Here is a 20935-nt window from a genome sequence, read left to right on the forward strand (position 1 = left end):
AAATCTCTTATATATTAGAGTAATTAAGATTTGTAGACCAGTGTAATCACTGATATATATATATATATATATATATATATATATATATATATATATATATATATATATATATATATATCAAGTGATTGTTATATTTTTTTCTCTATCTCCTGCGATGATGTGATCATTACACGAAAGTGCACTTGGGAATCGATCATGTTTCATTTCCCTGCGGTTAAGAAGGCTATGTATAAATATAAGTCTTGGTCTGAGGCTTATTTGGGTGTAATTGATGCTTTCCTTTGAACACATTATGCTTGCCCCACTCCTCCCTCCTCCCCCACACATCACATACGACCCCACATGGTATCATAATCACTTCACGTAAACACACCTCAGTTCGTACGCGTCCCCTATACCATTATCTCGCCATAATTCTTTCTTTTCTTTTTTTCTGTTCCTCGCGCCACTGATGCGAGAGAGAGAGAGAGAGAGAGAGAGAGAGAGAGAGAGAGAGAGAGAGAGAGAGGTGGTGACTCCTCCTCCTGCTGGTGCTGGGGGAGGAGGGTGTTGTGCGTGAGAGCCACAGGAGGAGGAGGTGTAGCAGCGGGAGAGGGAGGGAGGGTGTCGGCCGAACTCACCAGCGGCAGCAGGAGACTGACTGGTCTGGCGGCTGGGCGCCCCTACCTCACGCTCTGCTCTTGGCTCCTCCCTCCTCACCCCGCGCCCCTACCTCACGCTCTGCTCTTGGCTCCTCCCTCCTCACCCCGCGCTCCGCCTCTCGCTTTCCTCTCGGCTCCTCCCTCCTCACCCCGCGCCCCGCCTCTCGCTCTGGTCTTGGCTCCTCCCTCCTCACCCCGCGCCCCGCCTCTCCCTCTGCTCTTGGCTCCTCCCTCCTCACCCCGCGCTCCGCCTCACGCTCTGCTCTTGGCTCCTCCCTCCTCACCCCGCGCCCCTACCTCACGCTCTGGTCTTGGCTCCTCCCTCCTCACCCCGCGCCCCTACCTCTCGCTCTGCTCTTGGCTCCTCCCTCCTCACCCCGCGCCCCTACCTCACGCTCTGCTCTTGGCTCCTCCCTCCTCACCCCGCGCCCCTACCTCTCGCTCTGCTCTTGGCTCCTTCCTCCTCACCCCGCGCCCCGCCTCTCGCTCTGGTCTTGGCTCCTCCCTCCTCACCCCGCGCCCCGCCTCTCCCTCTGCTCTTGGCTCCTCCCTCCTCACCCCGCGCTCCGCCTCACGCTCTGCTCTTGGCTCCTCCCTCCTCACCCCGCGCCCCTACCTCACGCTCTGGTCTTGGCTCCTCCCTCCTCACCCCGCGCCCCTACCTCACGCTCTGGTCTTGGCTCCTCCCTCCTCACCCCGCGCCCCTACCTCTCGCTCTGCTCTTGGCTCCTCCCTCCTCACCCCGCGCCCCTACCTCACGCTCTGCTCTTGGCTCCTCCCTCCTCACCCCGCGCTCCGCCTCTCGCTTTCCTCTCGGCTCCTCCCTCCTCACCCCGCGCCCCGCCTCTCGCTCTGGTCTTGGCTCCTCCCTCCTCACCCCGCGCCCCGCCTCTCCCTCTGCTCTTGGCTCCTCCCTCCTCACCCCGCGCTCCGCCTCACGCTCTGCTCTTGGCTCCTCCCTCCTCACCCCGCGCCCCGCCTCTGGCCCTGCTCTTGGCTCCTCCCTCCTCACCCCGCGCCCCGCCTCTCGCTCTGCTCTTGGCTCCTCCCTCCTCACTCCACGCCCCTACCTCTCGCTCTGCTCTTGGCTCCTCCCTCCTCACCCCGCGCCGCGCCTCTCACTCTGGTCTCGGCTCCTCCCTCCTCACCCCGCGCCCCTACCTCACGCTCTGCTCTTGGCTCCTCCCTCCTCACCCCGCGCCCCTACCTCACGCTCTGCTCTTGGCTCCTCCCTCCTCACCCCGCGCCCCGCCTTTCACTCTGGTCTCGGCTCCTCCCTCCTCACCCCGCGCCCCTACCTCACGCTCTGCTCTTGGCTCCTCCCTCCTCACCCCGCGCCCCTACCTCACGCTCTGCTCTTGGCTCCTCCCTCTTCACTCCGCGCCCCTACCTCACGCTCTGCTCTCGGCTCCTCCCTCCTCACCCCGCGCCCCGCCTCACGCTCTGGTCTTGGCTCCTCCCTCCTCACCCCGCGCCCACGCCTGCGCCCCTGGCGGGGTGCTAGGGCGAGGGGCAGGAACCACCACACATATTCTCCCCACTCCTGCTTCTTCTCCCTTTAACTCCCCCAGAAGAAGGTCAAGTCTGTATCCGCCCCACGCCCGCTGAGCCGCGCCCCATCCCCCACCAAACCCACGTCCTATTAGAAGTGAATTATAGACATCTATGGTCTCTCTCTCTCTCTCTCTCTCTCTCTCTCTCTCTCTCTCTCTCTCTCTCTCTCTCTCTCTCTCTCTCACTGGCGTCGGATACGCCAAACTAGAAACAACACACACACACACACACACACACACACGCAAACACACACACACACACAACGCCTCGTTTTTCCAATGTCTTTTTCATTTCTGGTAGTAGAACCGTGTATATATATATATATATCTTTCTTTCAAACTATTCGCCATTTCCCGCATTAGCGAGGTAGCGTTAAGAACAGAGGACTGGGCCTTTGAGGGAATACCCTCACCTGGCCCAATTCTCTGTTCCTTCTTTTGGAAAATTAAAAAAAAAAACGAGAGGGGAGGATTTCCAGCCCCGCGCTCCCTCCCCTTTTAGTCGCCTTCTACGACACGCAGGGAATACGTGGGAAGTACTCTTAATCCCCTATCCCCAGGGATATATATATATATATATATATATATATATATATATATATATTTTTTTTTTTTTTTTATACTTTGTCGCTGTCTCCCGCGTTTGCGAGGTAGCGCAAGGAAACAAGGAAATGGCCCAACCCCCCCCATACACATGTACATACACACGTCCACACACGCAAATATACATACCTACACAGCTTTCCATGGTTTACCCCGGACGCTTCACATGCCTTGATTCAATCCACTGACAGCACGTCAACCCCGGTATACCACATCGCTCCAATTCACTCTATTCCTTGCCATCCTTTCACCCTCCTGCATGTTCAGGCCCCGATCACACAAAATCTTTTTCACTCCATCTTTCCACCTCCAATTTGGTCTCCCTCTTCTCCTCGTTCCCTCCACCTCCGACACATATCCGGAAGAGGATGATCATCTGGGCTTTACTGGGGATAGAGAGCAACGGGGGAAAATCCTATGTATGGAGTTGGTGTCAGTGGAGGGTGTTGGCTCTGGCAGTGTGGCGAGGGTGCACACACTCGAGCTCCACTGAGGATGATGATGGGCTGATTACAGTGAGGTTTGAAGTCTCGAATCAATACCATGAAACGGGAATGAAGATATTGAAGATAGATTGCCTCTTAAACCTTGCGTGTGGCCGAGGGTAAGCAGGCGCCCTTGGGTGGTAAGCAGGTGCCTTTTTGGTGGTAAGCAGGTGCCTTTTTGGTGGTAAGCAGGTGCCTTTTTGGTGGTAAGCAGGCGCCTTTTTGGTGGTAAGCAGGAGCCTTTTTGGTGGTAAGCAGGTGCCTTTTTGGTGGTAAGCAGGAGCCTTTTGGGTGGTAAGCAGGAGCCTTTTTGGTGGTAAGCAGGTGCCTTTTTGGTGGTAAGCGGGTGCCTTTTTGGTGGTAAGCAGGAGCCTTTTTGGTGGTAAGCAGGTGCCTTTTTGGTGGTAAGCAGACGCCTTTTTGGTGGTAAGCAGGTGCCTTTTTGGTGGTAAGCAGGCGCCTTTTTGGTGGTAAGCAGGTGCCTTTTTGGTGGTAAGCAGGAGCCTTTTTGGTGGTAAGCAGGAGCCTTTTTGGTGGTAAGCAGGCGCCTTTTTGGTGGTAAGCAGGTGCCTTTTTGGTGGTAAGCAGGTGCCTTTTTGGTGGTAAGCAGGAGCCTTTTTGGTGGTAAGCAGGAGCCTTTTTGGTGGTAAGCAGGAGCCTTTTTGGTGGTAAGCAGGCGCCTTTTTGGTGTAAGCAGAGGCCTTTTTGGTGGTAAGCAGGAGCCTTTTTGGTGGTAAGCAGGCGCCTTTTTGGTGGTAAGCAGGTGCCTTTTTGGTGGTAAGCAGGAGCCTTTTTGGTGGTAAGCAGGCGCCTTTTTGGTGTAAGCAGGAGCCTTTTTGGTGGTAAGCAGGTGCCTTTTTGGTGGTAAGCAGGTGCCTTTTTGGTGGTAAGCAGGAGCCTTTTTGGTGGTAAGCAGGAGCCTTTTTGGTGGTAAGCAGGAGCCTTTTTGGTGGTAAGCAGGTGCCTTTTTGGTGGTAAGCAGGAGCCTTTTTGGTGGTAGCAGGAGCCTTTTTGGTGGTAAGCAGGAGCCTTTTGGTGGTAAGCAGGAGCCTTTTTGGTGGTAAGCAGGAGCCTTTTTGGTGGTAAGCAGGCGCCTTTTTGGTGGTAAGCAGGAGCCTTTTTGGTGGTAAGCAGGTGCCTTTTGGTGGTAGCCAGGTGCTTTTGGTGGTAAGCAGACGCCTTTTTGGTGGTAAGCAGGTCCTTTTTGGTGGTAAGCAGGCGCTTTTTGGTGGTAAGGCAGGTGCCTTTTTGTGGTAAGCAGGAGCCTTTTGGTGGTAAGCAGGAGCCTTTTTGGTGGTAAGCAGGCGCCTTTTTGGTGGTAAGCAGGTGCCTTTTTTGGTGGTAAGCAGGTGCCTTTTTGGTGGTAAGCAGGAGCCTTTTTGGTGGTAAGCAGGAGCCTTTTTGGTGGTAAGCAGGCGCCTTTTTGGTGGTAAGCAGGCGCCTTTTTGGTGGTAAGCAGGTGCCTTTTTGGTGGTAAGCAGGCGCCTTTTTGGTGGTAAGCAGGTGCCTTTTTGGTGGTAAGCAGGAGCCTTTTTGGTGGTAAGCAGGAGCCTTTTTGGTGATAAGCAGGCGCCTTTTTGGTGGTAAGCAGGAGCCTTTTTGGTGGTAAGCAGGTGCCTTTTTGGTGGTAAGCAGGTGCCTTTTTGGTGGTAAGCAGGAGCCTTTTTGGTGGTAAGCAGGAGCCTTTTTGGTGGTAAGCAGGAGCCTTTTTGGTGGTAAGCAGGAGCCTTTTTGGTGGTAAGCAGGAGCCTTTTTGGTGGTAAGCAGGAGCCTTTTTGGTGGTAAGCAGGAGCCTTTTTGGTGGTAAGCAGGAGCCTTTTTGGTGGTAAGCAGGAGCCTTTTTGGTGGTAAGCAGGCGCCTTTTTGGTGGTAAGCAGGCGCCTTTTTGGTGGTAAGCAGGTGCCTTTTTGGTGGTAAGCAGGCGCCTTTTTGGTGGTAAGCAGGTGCCTTTTTGGTGGTAAGCAGGAGCCTTTTTGGTGGTAAGCAGGAGCCTTTTTGGTGATAAGCAGGCGCCTTTTTGGTGGTAAGCAGGTGCCTTTTTGGTGGTAAGCAGGTGCCTTTTTGGTGGTAAGCAGGAGCCTTTTTGGTGGTAAGCAGGAGCCTTTTTGGTGATAAGCAGGCGCCTTTTTGGTGGTAAGCAGGTGCCTTTTTGGTGGTAAGCAGGTGCCTTTTTGGTGGTAAGCAGGTGCCTTTTTGGTGGTAAGCAGGCGCCTTTTTGGTGGTAAGCAGGTGCCTTTTTGGTGCTAAGCAGGCGCCTTTTTGGTGGTAAGCAGGCGCCTTTTTGGTGCTAAGCAGGCGCTGGCAGCCCCCCCAGGGTGTCAAACGTAGCAACGGTTGTAAAGGACTTTTAAGCCATCAGAGAGACAGCCATGGACTTGCGCTGCTGTCAGTGGCTGGGGATATTGTGCCTCCGAGGTTCTCCCTTCGAGCGATAGCGCCAAAGGATTCCACAGGTCACAAAGTGGTTCGGAGGTGTGGTATATAACCTGGCCTGTTCAGGGGTGCTGATTGGCATAGGATAGAATGAATTGGGGAAAGGGATGGTATACGGGGGGCGAGGGTGCTGATTGGCATAGGATAGAATGAATTGGGGAAAGGGATGGTATACGGGGGGCGAGGGTGCTGATTGGCATAGGATAGAATGAATTGGGGAAAGGGATGGTATACGGGGGGCGGGGGTGCTGATTGGCATAGGATAGAATGAATTGGGGAAAGGGATGGTATACGGGGGGGCGGTGAAATGCTAGGATGAACCAGGACATGACGAAGTTGTATTTGCCATCCTGCGCTCTCTCTCTCTCTCTCTCTCTCTCTCTCTCTCTCTCTCTCTCTCTCTCTCATTTAGGTGTTACCGGACTCCACCTGCTCGAGGGGTTGTACCCCGAGTGAAAAGTCACCTCCGGCGAGGCTATAACACTGGGAGAACAGTCTCGTCAAAGCACTTCTCTCGACAAAGGAGTCTACACTTCCCTGCTGCTGGGAAGTAGCGCAACTCCAGGCTTCAGGAAGTCTTTCGAAAGTTCCTGTCTATCATCCAGGTCGCCTTGATAGATATTAGTCCAGGGTTGGTTATGTATATATATGGAAAGGATCACAATTTTGCGCGTGATCAAGATATTCCTATGGACAATCGCATTTTTACCAAATGGCGTCTTAGCTTCGTCTCTTCGATGTATATCAACTGACTGTTATATTTCTCTCTTGTGTCTCCCCTGATGATGTGATTATGACACGAAAGTGCACTTGGGAACTTATCGTGTTTCATTTTCCCCGTGGACTCATAGGAATATATATATATATATTTACTGCTGATGTTGTTCAATTGAACAACTCGTTCTCCATATCTAAAGCTGTGGTCGTCTTTGTTTACAGCCTGGTGTGAGTGAGGCCACTGGCAAACATCCTCATATGTCATCATTTTTGGGGAGAAGATCATCGTTAAATAAGGTAAGTCAACGAGACGCTAATCACCTTAAATCAAGGACTCGTTCATCGTTGCCAATTACGAGGTAGGTAACTGTTTTGGGGGGGCGATGGTAACGTATGGTAACGGTGGTGTGGGAAGGGGAAGGGTGAGGGTATGAGCCGCTGGCCCTCCACGGCTCTTCGTGTCTGTCGCAAATCCGATGATTAAGATGTGAATTATATGCATTTTCTCAAAGGGATCGTACACCTCTGAGAACAAGGGAAAATTGTAAAGTAATTTACTGAGAACGTAATTGTAAAGTAATCTACTGAGAACGTAATTGTAAAGTAATCTACTGAGAATGTAATTGTAATCTACTGAGAATGTAATTGTAAAGTAATCTACTGAGAACGTAATTGTAAAGTAATCTACTGAGAACGTAATTGTAAAGTAATCTACTGAGAATGTAATTGTAAAGTAATCTACTGAGAACGTAATTGTAAAGTAATCTACTGAGAATGTAATTGTAATCTACTGAGAATGTAATTGTAATCTACTGAGAATGTAATTGTAAAGTAATCTACTGAGAACGTAATTGTAAAGTAATCTACTGAGAACGTAATTGTAAAGTAATCTACCGAGAACGTAATTCTAAAGTAATTTACTGAGAACGTAATTGTAAAGTAATCTACTGAGAACGTAATTGTAAGGTAATCTACTGAGAACGTAATTGTAAAGTCATCTACTGAGAACGTAATTGTAAAGTCATCTACTGAGAACGTAATTTTAAAGTAATCTACTGAGAATGTAATTGTAAAGTAATCTACTGAGAACGTAATTGTAAAGTCATCTACTGAGAACGTAATTGTAAAGTAATCTACTGAGAACGTAATTTTAAAGTAATCTACTGAGAACGTAATTGTAAAGTAATCTACTGAGAACGTAATTGCCAATGTAATCCAGTAAAGTAACAAGGTACTAACTGTTACTTTGGTGACCTGACGTAGGGAGAATATGGGTATAATTGATTCAGGAAAATATGGAATGGCTGATAGATTTGTGACCTCGGGTCAAGGTCAAGCGTAATATGGGCGTGGCCTCGGGTGAAGGTCAAGCGTAATATGGGCGTGAGTTTGGGTGATGGTCAAGCGTAATATGGGCGTGACCTCGGGTGAAGGTCAAGCGTAATATGGGCGTGACCTTGGGTGAAGGTCAAGCGTAATATGGGCGTGACCTTGGGTGAAGGCCAAGTGCAATATGGGCGTGACCTTGGGTGAAGGTCAAGCGTAATATGGGCGTGACCTAGGGTGAAGGCCACGCGTAATATGGGCGTGACCTTGGGTGAAGGTCAAGCGTAATATGGGCGTGACCTCAGGTGAAGGTCAAGCGTAATATGGGCGTGACCTTGGGTGAAGGTCAAGCGTAATATGGGCGTGACCTTGGGTGAAGGTCAAGCGTAATATGGGCGTGACCTTGGGTGAAGGTCAAGCGTAATATGGGCGTGACCTCAGGTGAAGGTCAAGCGTAATATGGGCGTGACCTTGGGTGAAGGTCAAGCGTAATATGGGCGTGACCTTGGGTGAAGGTCAAGCGTAATATGGGCGTGAACTTGGGTGAAGGTCAAGCGTAATATGGGCGTGACCTTGGGTGAAGGTCAAGCGTAATATGGGCGTGACCATGGGTGAAGGTCAAGCGTAATATGGGCGTGACCTTGGGTGAAGGTCAAGCGTAATATGGGCGTGACCTTGGGTGAAGGTCAAGCGTAATATGGGCGTGACCTTGGGTGAAGGTCAAGCGTAATATGGGCGTGAACTTGGGTGAAGGTCAAGCGTAATATGGGCGTGACCTTGGGTGAAGGTCAAGCGTGATATGGGCGTGAACTTGGGTGAAGGTCAAGCGTAATATGGGCGTGACCTTGGGTGAAGGTCAAGGGTAATATGAGGCGTGACCTTGGGTGAAGGTCAAGGGTAATATGAGGCGTGGCCTCGGGTGAAGGTCAAGCGTAATATGGGCGTGACCTTGGCTGAAGGTCAAGGGTAATATGAGGCGTGGCCTTGGGTGAAGGTCAAGCGTAATATGGGCGTGACTTTGGGTGAAGGTCAAGCGTAATATGGGCGTATCAGATTCCTTTCCAATTATGAACCTACGCAATACAGAGGCGCAATGTGCGTAATTGAGATTCACAAAGGAGCTATTAGTCTTCATCAAGTGCTATTGGATGGTTAGTCGGTAATAGCAGGAGATAGAGCGAGTCACGGAAATTTGTAATATATTGGACTTCGAACCTATCCACTACTCTCTTTAGTAATATATTGGACTTCGAACCTATCCACCGCTCTCTTTTGTAATATATTGGACTTCGAACCTATCCACTACTCCATTTTGTAATATATTGGACTTCGAGCCTGTCCACTACTCTCTTTTGTAATATATAGGACTTCGAACCTATCCACTGCTCTCTTTTGTAATATATTGGACTTCGAACATATCCATTACTCCATTTTGTAATATATTGGACTTCGAACCTATCCACTACTCCATTTTGTAATATATTGGACTTCGAACCTATCTACTACTCCATTTTGTAATATATTGGACTTCGAACCTATCCACTACTCCATTTTGTAATATATTGGACTTCGAACCTATCCACTACTCCATTTTGTAATATATTGGACTTCGAACCTATCCACTGCTCTCTTTTGTAATATATTGGACTTCGAACCTATCCACTACTCCATTTTGTAATATATTGGACTTCGAACCTATCCACTGCTCTCTTTTGTAATATATTGGACTTCGAACCTATCCACTACTCCATTTTGTAATATATTGGACTTCGAACGTATCCACTGCTCTCTTTTGTAATATACTGGACTTCGAACCTATCCACTACTCTATTTTGTAATATATTGGACTTCGAACCTATCCACTGCTCTCTTTTGTAATATACTGGACTTCGAACCTATCCACTACTCCATTTTGTAATATATTGGACTTCGAACCTATCCACTACTCTATTTTGTAATATATTGGACTTCGAACCTATCCACTACTCCATTTTGTAATATATTGGACTTCGAACCTATCCACTGCTCTCTTTTGTAATATATTGGACTTCGAACCTATCCACTACTCTATTTTGTAATATATTGGACTTAGAACCTATCCACTGCTCTCTTTTGTAATATATTGGACTTCGAACCTATCCACTACTCCATTTTGTAATATATTAGACTTCGAACCTATCTACTACTCCATTTTGTAATATATTGGACTTCGAACCTATCCACTACTCCATTTTGTAATATATTGGACTTCGAACCTATCCACTGCTCTCTTTTGTAATATATTGGACTTCGAACCTATCCACTACTCCATTTTGTAATATATTGGACTTCGAACCTATCCACTGCTCTCTTTTGTAATATATTGGACTTCGAACATATCCATTACTCCATTTTGTAATATATTGGACTTCGAACCTATCCACTGCTCTCTTTTGTAATATATTGGACTTCGAACCTATCCACTACTCCATTTTGTAATATATTGGACTTCGAACCTATCCACTACTCTCTTTTGTAATATATTGGACTTCGAACCTATCCACTACTCTCTTTTGTAATATATTGGACTTCGAACCTATCCACTACTCCATTTTGTAATATATTAGACTTCGAACCTATCCACGACTCTCTTATTCCCCCCTTAAATGAGATCCTGTGCTCAGCCATCCACACGCTGTGTGATAATGTAATTATAATAATTATTTATGGTTTACGAGGGAGAGGATTTGATTTCTCTTCAACACTCGCTTACTTGCCCAGTTGGTAACAAAATTTGTGTCATTAGATCTATTTCACTGCTGGGGATTCTACGCTCGTGGAGGGGCCCCATTTTCTCTCTCTCTCTCTCTCTCTGCCGTTTTCTTTTTATTGCCCAGACCGCCAATCCTTCTGCGAACGACAAGTTAAATAAATGGATTACACAGATCACAAAGACTCTTTGTTACATCCCGGCAGCTAGAAGAGTTTGTCTTCTATTTTTCCTACGTATTCACAGGGCACAGACATGGTAACACAGCTAGTGCGTTGGTAGGAGGGCCATGTCGTGTGGAGTGATCGAAATTGGATAGTTGAGGTGGGTTGTCTTAAGCTTCTTAAGGATAGAGAAAGGTTATTGAATCGACAGCTTTCCCTTTGTGAGGAGGGAGGGGTTGGGTTAGGCATCATAACGACCAGTCCTCGAATGGCTGGTGTCCACACATCAACTAAGGGAAGAAGAGAAAGCAAGCAGGCGGTCGGGTACTGCGCATGCAGGTCTCCGGTGGCAGGGAACATGTACGGAACGATTCCTATATATATGTGAGGGAAGAAAGCAACTGCGTGGCAGAAGTGAATGAGTTTGTTGAGGAGAGAGGATTGTACCGAGAGGACGAAGAAAAAATAAAAAAAAAAGGAAGGGTTTTTGATTCCACTCTGGCCATGTAAGAGGTGCAAGAGGAGCTACTGTATGTGTGTAAGTAGTGCTCCATTCAGAGGCAAATTAGATTTCTGTAAATATGGTATTCGTGCTCAGAGTAGACTGTGGTACCTTTGCAACATCCACACACCTAAAGCCTTTAGGAAGCAGATTTTGCAATGCCCTTTGTATAGGGTTTGCAGGATAGAGTGGAGGATATGGTTCTACACGACATTGCAGGGTGGAAATGTATTGAGCCAAAGAAATTGGTTGGAAGAAACGAGGAGGAGTGGAGTCGCTGGGATAATAGATTAGAAATAAGGTGTTCGAATAACTCCTGGGAAGAAGGAAAAACTTAGGCTACAATATAGAACTCAGAGAGACGCTGGTATTGACAAGATGAAAGGGAAGAGGAATATTTTTCTCTCTCTCCCTTCGTGGAATTACCTCGCGGAGCAACTGAGGAAAGAGAATTATACATGGGAGAATGGAGAAAAGCCGATGCGATAAATAGAAATGGTATTCCAGTATGCAGAGGCTAATGCTGTGCTGGTCAGGGGCTCCCCCCGTCATATGCCTTTGAGATGTCGAGAGCCAAGATGAAAGATGCAGTCCCGAAGAACAGAGGACCGACAGTGAGTCACGGAAGGGAGGTCGTCAGTTGATTTTGCGCAGTGAGAGACGCCCTGGCGGCTGTAGAGGGAAACTGGGATTCTAAGGGTTCGTGAAAGTGAGCGTTGTAGAGACTTTGGGAATAGTAGAAGTGAGAGTGAGTTGGCCGTAGGTGGGTCGGCCAAACTAGTCGACTTTTATTCTGACGAGATGAGGCAAGGTATACTTCTCAGATGAAGGGGGGAAGTGCTCGCAATACCTATTTTTTTTTTTTTTTTTTCGACAGAGGCGAAATGGATGGACAAGGATCAGAACATTTATGAGGCTTTTTTCTTACAAGGACACAGGGAGGTGTGGCGTCCGTCCCCGAACGCCATACCTATCTGTAATTGAGAGAACTTATGTGCGACTTGGCGCGAGGGGAAAATGGGAGACGACATAGGTTGAAATGGAAGGGATAGGGAGCCATCCTGGGTGATGTTTGAGGAAGTTAAGGCGATGGGAAGAGCGACTTTATCTGATGGAGATTTGATCAGTGTTGTAAAAGAGGAGGAGAGGTTGAATGAAAGACGATTTTGCTTAAGAACCCAGAGAGTTATCTGTTAAGGAGGAGGTCCAGTTGGTGCACTCTTTTTTCGTTCTTTCTTTCTTTCTTTCTTTCATTTGAAGTGCGTTTTGAATGAACAGACAACAGAGGTCGGGCGAGACGTGTCTGATGTGCGTTTTCCGTGATGCGAGAAAGCAAGAGTCATCAAACCACAGCTCGGAGGGGAAGAGCTGACATGGAAGGATCTTAGGAGTCCATCCCAGCTAGAGTGACCTCCGCTACACGGTCAGCACAGCTGGAGGCTTTCCAGTCGAGGATGTCATTTCTCCCTTGGAAATATCGGTGCGAAAAAAAAAACCCTGGAAGACGAGCCACTTAGCCCTACCAATAAGTGTGTAGTAAGTGTTTTGAGATGGGGATATGGAGTGGATGTGCCCACTTTGAAAGGCTGGGAAGTGACATTGTGATGGGAGGACCCGCCCTTGCGCAGAGGCAGAAACGACGTATCACAGTGGTTATAAGAAGCTGATTCGGTACATAGTGTCACAAGAGAGGGAGGGAGGTAATCCCACACTCATCCCAGGAGAGAGGCGTCTCATGTTCATACTCAGTACACAAGACGGTGCATTCATCATCTCTCTCGTTCAACACATCATCTCTCTCGTTCAACACATCATCTCTCTCGATCAACACATCATCTCTCTCGTTCAACACATCATCTCTCTCGTTCAACACATCATCTCTCTCGTTCAACACATCATCTCTCTCGTTCAACACATCATCTCTCTCGATCAACACATCATCTCTCTCGTTCAACACATCATCTCTCTCGATCAACACATCATCTCTCTCGTTCAACACATCATCTCTCTCGTTCAACACATATTTTGGAAATATCATCAATTCAACCTTTGGGTCTTCCAGGCCAAATCTGTTCACTTATAACTGAACCCACAAGAACACTTTTTTTTTAGTCTTGCAGTGACTTTGGCTCAAAAGCAAAGATAATCCTTTGGGTTTTTTTCTTGCTAGGGATTTTGTTAATACCCTCCCAGACTCCGCTTTGGGGTAGCGAGTTGAACTAATCCACGAGCATGTTTCCCTCCCCCAATCATTTTCTCTCACATTAGCCATTCTCAGCCAGCGTGGCCAGGAAAACACACGCTTGAGCTGGCTGCAACGATCGTGTGGTGGGGGAAGTGTTTGTTCATCTGTTGAGGCGAGTTCCTTCCGTATAAGATTTTCATTAACATTGATCAAGTTGTCTGTGTTGATCTTCTATTACCTATTCTCTTTGGGTTCCTGGCAATTATTGGGGCTAAATTACAGGCTACAAAGTCATCATTGAATGCCTGTATGTACATATCTCGAAGCACATATTCTGTGTAGCAGAGAATGAAAAGAAAGAAAACTGTGAATTGATTATCCTGTTCTTGTATTCACTGTTCATCTTCTGTTCAGTGCGGTACCAGGTCAAACAGCATTAGCTTCAGACGTATAGCGATTGTAATATATATATATATATATATATATATATATATATATATATATATATATATATATATATATATATACTATCCCTGGGGATAGGGGAGAAAGAATACTTCCCACGTATTCCCTGTGTGTCGTAGAAGGCGACTAAAAGGGAAGGGAGCGGGGGGCTGGAAATCCTCCCCTCTCATTATTTTTTTTTTTTTTCAATTTTCCAAAGGAAGGAACAGAGAAGGGGGCCAGGTGAGGATATTCCCTCAAAGGCCCAGGTCTCTGTTCTTAATGCTACCTCGCAAACGCGGGAAATGGCGAATATATATATATATATATATATATATATATATATATATATATATATATATATATATATATATATATATTTATATATATACATATTACTGACCTTGCCAACTTGCCACCACTAAACAGCTAATTCTTGTGTGAGTACAAGCCACTAGGCAGACACAGGAGGTACTGAAACGTGGGTAGCAAACACCGTAGAGTTTTTCGCGTCTCCCCAGCAACTCCTCCTCACCCCTGCTGGAGGCTCAGCGCCCCTCCGCTTCCACACGGAGGCCATTGTGGTTCTAAATGTGTGCATATATATTGGGGTAGATGTAAGAGCTTGTTGTCTCCTGGGTGATGCTGGTCGTCCGCTGCTCACAGGTAGAGAGCTGTCGACCTTTCTAAGGAGGTTGTTGGGTCCGAGAGCAGGACGGTTCGACCAGGGCGAGACGGTTCGACCAGAGCGGGATGGTTCGACCAGAGCAGGACGCTTCGACCAGAGCAGGACGGTTCGACCAGAGAGGATGGTTCGACCAGGGCAGGATGGTTCGACCAGAGCAGGACGCTTCGACCAGAGCAGGACGGTTCGACCAGGGCGAGACGGTTCGACCAGAGCGGGATGGTTTGACTAGGGCGAGATGGTTCGACCAGGGTGGGATGGTTCGACCAGAGAGGATGGTTCGACCAGGGCGGGATGGTTCGACCAGGGCGGGATGGTTCGACCAGAGCAGGACGGTTCGACCAGGGCGAGATGGTTCGACCAGGGTGGGATGGTTCGACCAGAGAGGATGGTTCGACCAGGGCGGGATGGTTCGACCAGGGCAGGATGGTTCGACTGGGGTGGGATGGTTCGACCAGAGCAGGATGGTATGACCAGAGCAAGATGGTTCGACTAGGGCGGGATGGTTTGACGAGTGTAGGATGGTTCGACTGGGATGGGATGGTTCGACCAGAGCAGGATGGTATGACCAGAGCAGGATGGTTGGACTGGGGCGGGATGGTTCGACCAGAGCAGGACGCTTCGACCAGAGCAGGATGGTTCGACCAGAGCAGGATGGTTCGACCAGAGCAGGACGCTTCGACCAGAGCAGGATGGTTCGACCAGAGCAGGATGGTTCGACCAGAGCGGGATGGTTCGACCAGAGCGGGATGGTTCGACCTGAGCGGGATGGTTCGACCAGATCAGGATGGTATGACCAGAGCAGGACGCTTCGACCAGAGCAGGACAATACGACCAGTGAAGGAGGGTACCACATCCTGGCCTTGCTCCTTCGGGCCAGCGCTAAAGGCCAGGCCATCACACCGTCGTAAGCCATAGTCGTGCCGATGTGGTCAAGGGTCGTACCGTCGTGCTCAAGGGTCGTATCGCCGTGCTTAAGGGTCGTACCGTCGTACTCAAGGGTCGTATCGCCGTGCTTAAGGGTCGTACCGTCGTGCTCAAGGGTCGTATCGCCGTGCTTAAGGGTCGTACCGTCGTACTCAAGGGTCGTGCCGATGTGCTCAAGGGTCATACGGTCGTGCTCAAGGGTCGTACCGTCGTATTCAAGGGTCGTACCGTCGTGCTCAAGGGTCGTACCGTCGTGCTCAAGGGTCGTGCCGTCGTGCTCAAGGGTCGTACCGTCGTGCTCAAGGGTCGTAACGTCGTGTTCCGTGGTCGCACCGTCGTGTTCCGTGGTCGCACCGTCGTGTTCCCTGGTCGCACCGTCGTGTTCCGTGGTCGCACCATTGTGTTCCGTGGTCGTACCGTCGTGTTCCCTGGTCGTAGCGTCGTGTTCAGGGCGTCAGGTCATAACCACATATTTTTGACTCTCTCAACCGTGTACAGCACTGAGATGTTTACGTCTTTTCTGTTTTTCACATCCATTCCCTGCCCGGCATTTGAGCCAGAGGGAGAGATGGAAGGGAGGTGCCTTCGTCTTTCCTATCCTTTTTTGTATATATAAACATTTTATATAGAGATAACTTGTAGTTGAGTCAGAGGGAGAGGTGGGAAGGAGATGCCTTCTGCTTTCCTATCTTTATATATATATATATATATATATATATATATATATATATATATATATATATATATATATATATATATAGACATAGATAACTTTTTTCATATAGAGATGTCCGGTAGTTGAGCCAGAGGGAGAGGTGGAAGGGAGGTGTCTTATGCTTTACCATCCTTTTTTTCATTATAGAACCTCAGGTCTCCCATTGTCTGTCCCTCCCACGTACTCCCACTGTGTCCTCTGGTGCTGACGGTCTTCGCCGTTGCCCATTTTATCACGGGAGGGGAACAAGCATACTTCTTAACCCCTACAACCTCACAAACATTAAGGTCTCGCTGGGGGGAGTTTCTTGATAGGCCTCACGAAGACACACCTTCCCCTTTCAGGTCCTCTCGACCCTTCACTTGTCACCTGGATGCTTCTGTCTCGCCATGGCGAGGGAAGGTCGTAGTGAAAGAGCGGGAGAAAACATTGAATCTTTAATGAAAACAAATGCACAGTGTGAGATATACATGACATAAAGCTTGTTTGTGTGTTGTCAACACTTCGTAATCTGCTCCACTTCTACTCTACGACAAACAGCACGACACAATTATATAATAAATAATCAAGGCTCTTCAAAGTGAGCCTTACAGTAACCAGTTGACCTCGATAAAAACTACAATAATAGTGATAATGACATAATGATCAAAATGACAATAGAAAAGAAAAGTATTAATTGGACTAACAAGTCCAGACTTCCCTGATACACATTCCCCTTGACAGACACGGTCAAAATAACCAACAGTTGACGGACAAGACTCGCTCACAGTCTCCGCGCGTGTTAACAGTCAATTTTGACCGGTGTGTCTTGGATGCCTGATCGGCGGAAGACATTTCCCTGCGGTCCGAGTAGCAGTAATTCCCATCGCCAATTCTCTCTCTCCCCGAAAGAAGAATGGACTTGTTAGACCTCTCTGTCTTCATACAGGAGCCTGAGATGTACACTATATGGTAGGGGGGATGGGGGAGGAAAAGAAAAAAAAAAAAAGAAACAGAGAAAGTGCATCGAGGTTCCTGTACGAAGCAAGGGTCATAATAATTCTATATCAAGAGGACTGAACACAATAAGGAAGGTTTTTCTGCCGTTCTTAAACGTTATGTCCCCTTGTTGATCAGGCAGAAGAACCTTCCTTGTATGGCTTAACAATCAGGACACAGATAAATAGAAATTCATCTTTGGACCTGTGAGTGTATAACCTGTTCGCCTCAGCGAATGTACTCGTTCCAAACTCGATTTCCCCCCCCCCCCCACCCCCAACCCATGAACATTTAAAAGATAAAGGAAATGTTAAAGATGATGAAATAAAAAAAAAGAACTAACAAGTTGCGCCAAATTTTTCAATAGTTGGTTTATTTTTCCATATTTCTACTGAGTTTTTTTTTTTCCGCGCTCGCCAGTCACTTCGACCACTGGTGTTGAGGTCTTGATGGTGGAGGGGGGTCAGTCAGTGGCCACCTCAGCTTCCTCCTGACGAAGGAGGAGGGAGGGTTTGGTAGAATGCCTCCTCCTCCTCCTCTCTCTTTCTTTCTCAGAGAAATGATTGCGACATGGATGATCGTGTCGAAGCTGAGGGATTACTTTCCCTTCATTGATCGTCTGATGTGAATTGATTAATCCCTAGATCATTTTCGTAATTCAAGGGTGATGATGATAAAGTCCCTTATGCACCATGGGGGTGACAGAGCCATTTAAATCGATTGTCCATCACCCTTTGCCATTTACTAAGGACATTCTTTCCTTTTTTTTTTGTCTTTCACATTCATAAAACTGGCGTTTGTTTTTTTTAATATATATTCATATCGTTTAGACTATAACTCGACCGAATGTGTCTATAATTCTCGGAGGTAATACGATCTTGGTATTAACAAAGAAAATATATATATATATATATATATATAATGTATATAACAATTTGAAATAAAATCGCTCGAGTATGATCTTGAAGTAATAACATCGTATCTCCTACCTTCATATTCTTCCTGTATTGCCATGTCTGCTCTCGACAACGAGTCACGTGCGTAATATATATATATATATATATATATATATATATATATATATATATATATATATATATATATATATATATACGTATATGTATATATGTAAATCGGTTGTACGATCTCTATAACGAGAATGTCGATTAACAAAGCGTAATGAACGAAATGGTTTCTGGTGGACGTGTTGTGACGAGAGAACGGGACATGGCAATGGACTTTGGATGGACCCTCTTCAAGCCATGTTGGGCCCGCAGGCAGGCAGAGGCGGGCCCCTGCCGCCCCGCGCGCCCCCCCAGCCACCACCGGAGCCCCAGCATATGGGCTGGAGTGGGAAGTGTGGCAGTGGGGGGGGCGGCCCGTTTTTTTTTGAGAGAGAAAGAAGGGGGTCCTTCTCCATTTCAGGAAAAAAAGGCATATCGTTCGTTCGTTCGAGAGCATTTCATATGTCATCCCTCAGGGGGTCAGATCATAGAAGCGTTTCTATCATCATGATTGAATGAGTGATGGATAGATGGATAGATGGGCGAGGGATACAAAAAAAAAAAAGAATTTATGTGACAGTCACTTTTATCAGTTATTGGTCTCGGAGAGGAAGATGTGTATCAGTGAGAGAGAGAAAGAGAGAGAGAGAAATATTGAGAACTCGTATCGTGAGGGAAGTCAAATATCTTTCTCTTTCTCTCTATCTCTCTTTTTTTTTAAGGGATGAGCCTCAATGACTGTGTGAGGGTTTTTATTATTTTTTTTTTCCTTTTTTTTACCTTTGAGTTAATCATACTAAGAACGGTGGAAGGTGGAAGGTTGTTTTTGTGTGTTCCTTGACCTGTGTGTGTGTGGGGGTGTGGTGGTGGACAGCCCCGCTGTGGCTGCTCAGCCATTCGACCAGACGTGCGCGTCTTCGTCGTCGACCAATACGTCATCCTAGACTGACCCCCGACGTGTAAGATTTTAAGAGATGGAATTTCTACCCTTCTTTTTGAAATGATTCTGTTCGTGAATGCCCCTCAAAGTTGTTGGGTTGCATTTGAAGAGAGGGTTTGGGAAAAGCAAAGTTGTTTGCTGTACCGCCAGGAAGAGATAGATGGCAATGCCAAAGGAAGAAGATTTTGACTTGTCAATACCTAATGCATCTGAAGGCATGTGAACCGAACTATCCACACCAATTAGAACAATTTCTTCTTTCTCTCTCTTTCGCTCGTTTTGGATGGCTGAAGATTCGTAGCGGAGAGATTAGAAACCAATGAGAAACCATAGGTTTTCTTGTGGGTGTGTCCCAAGTCTCCGTTCTCTGCCACAAAGAGGATGTGAGAGAGTGGAGATGTGGGTGTGTGTGTGTGTGGGTGTATGTGTTGGGCTGTGAGACTTCGTGGGATGGTCCTCGCTGATCCGATGTCGTGAGCCGGGAGCTGGGTTGTATATTTTCTTTCGCGGTCGATTTACATGCCTTCCTCCTCCTCTTCTTCTTCCTCCTCCTCTTCCTCTTCCACCTCCTCGTCCTCCTCTTCTTCTTCCTCTTCCTCTTCTTCCTCCTCTTCCTCACCTGTGGGGAAAACTGCGCCTTCACCGGGGTGAAGAGTGGGGTCCTGATGGGCCGCGTGCTGGGCCACCTCGAACTCACTCTGGGATACGAAGTCGCGCGGGGGTTGGAGTATGGGCTGAGGGTGGTGGTTAACTGAGGACTCTGTCACACACTGAGACTCGGACAGGTTTGAGGAGAACTCTGAGGTCATGTGAACCTGCTGTGTGGTGACAGACATGGAAGACTGCTGGGAGGCCATGAGGGCGTGCTCTGAGCTCATGAGGGATTGGTTGGCTAACTGCTGGGAGGCCATGAGGGCGTGCTCTGAGCTCATGAGGGATTGGTTGGCTAACTGCTGGGAGGCCATGAGGGCGTGCTCTGAGCTCATGAGGGACTGGTTGGCTAACTGCTGGGAGGCCATGAGGGCGTGCTCTGAGCTCATGAGGGATTGGTTGGCTAACTGCTGGGAGGCCATGAGGGATTGGTTAGCTAACTGCTGGGAGGCCATGAGGGCGTGCTCTGAGCTCATGAGGGAGTGGTTGCTGGACACCTGTGCCTCCTGGGAGGCTAAGGCAGCCTCGTAATCTTCCATGTCTGCAAGCACTTCAGCGGGCATGTTAGGCTGGGAGTTAGGTAGGGCTGGGCCATCGAAGAGGACCTTGTCTGTGGGCTGGTCAGGGATTAGCTGCTGGATTGGGGGTCCTGTAAGGTAGACGGTGGGTGGGGTGGTAGGGAGCGCCAAAAAGGAAAAAAAAGAGAAACGTAAATTAGTAATTGAAATCAAATAATTATGAGGAATGTGAAGGGTCGACCCACAGGGACAAACAGAACTGTTGTTCTGGGACTTGGTGGCTGAGCCACTTCGATCATGACCGGAGTCCACTTCTTTCAAGAAAGAGTTCGTGAAGTTCTTCCCAAAACGGCCTTGACAAGTACTGGAATTCTGATATTCCTATATGCATTGACTTAAGAGGTTATTTGACTCTATTTTCTTTTCGTAAACAGGTCTTTTGTTGGTCGCAAATAGTCAAGTCACCCAGCAACTGTGACATGTAATGTCATCACATGTATCTACATATATGTGACTTCCCAGGTGCCTCCTGTTAAAGCTGTGGGTATCATTCGTGATTTCTGACCGGCGAGAAACCTATGGTTAAGAGCTGAAGACTTGGAGATATTGTTGAAGGGTTCCTGGGTAGAGGAGAGCGAGAGGAAGGGAATGATAAGGAAGAGATGATAGAGAAGAGGAGGAAGGTATTGAATAGATGAGACAGGGGTTCAGCAAA

At 47.8% G+C, this 20935-nt stretch overlaps 2 protein-coding genes across 6 annotated transcripts in view; one reads left to right on the top strand and one right to left on the bottom strand.

Moving 5' to 3' along the window:
• The window catches only part of LOC139765818 (uncharacterized), a 403015-nt gene that overhangs the window by 135386 nt on the left and 246694 nt on the right, over positions 1-20935 (top strand). Inside the window, exon 2 of the mRNA XM_071693619.1 lies at positions 6655-6729. The gene's annotated coding sequence lies outside the window, so the exon portion shown is untranslated. The remainder of the gene's footprint in view (positions 1-6654; positions 6730-20935) is intronic.
• Positions 16552-20935, bottom strand: part of Mlp84B (Muscle LIM protein at 84B) — an 81778-nt gene continuing 77394 nt past the window's right edge. For 3 of the 5 annotated variants that reach the window (XM_071693617.1, XM_071693615.1, XM_071693616.1), the window contains one exon: positions 16552-19670. In XM_071693617.1, coding sequence (XP_071549718.1) covers positions 19567-19670 — 104 coding nt within the window. In that variant the 3' untranslated portion in view covers positions 16552-19566. Of the gene's footprint in view, positions 20352-20935 lie in introns of all 5 variants that reach the window. The other 2 variants (XM_071693614.1, XM_071693613.1) reach the window with 1 other exon arrangement.

The sequence above is a fragment of the Panulirus ornatus genome, chromosome 56 (assembly GCF_036320965.1).
Source record: "Panulirus ornatus isolate Po-2019 chromosome 56, ASM3632096v1, whole genome shotgun sequence".
In the NCBI taxonomy this organism is placed as follows: Eukaryota; Metazoa; Arthropoda; class Malacostraca; order Decapoda; family Palinuridae; genus Panulirus; species Panulirus ornatus.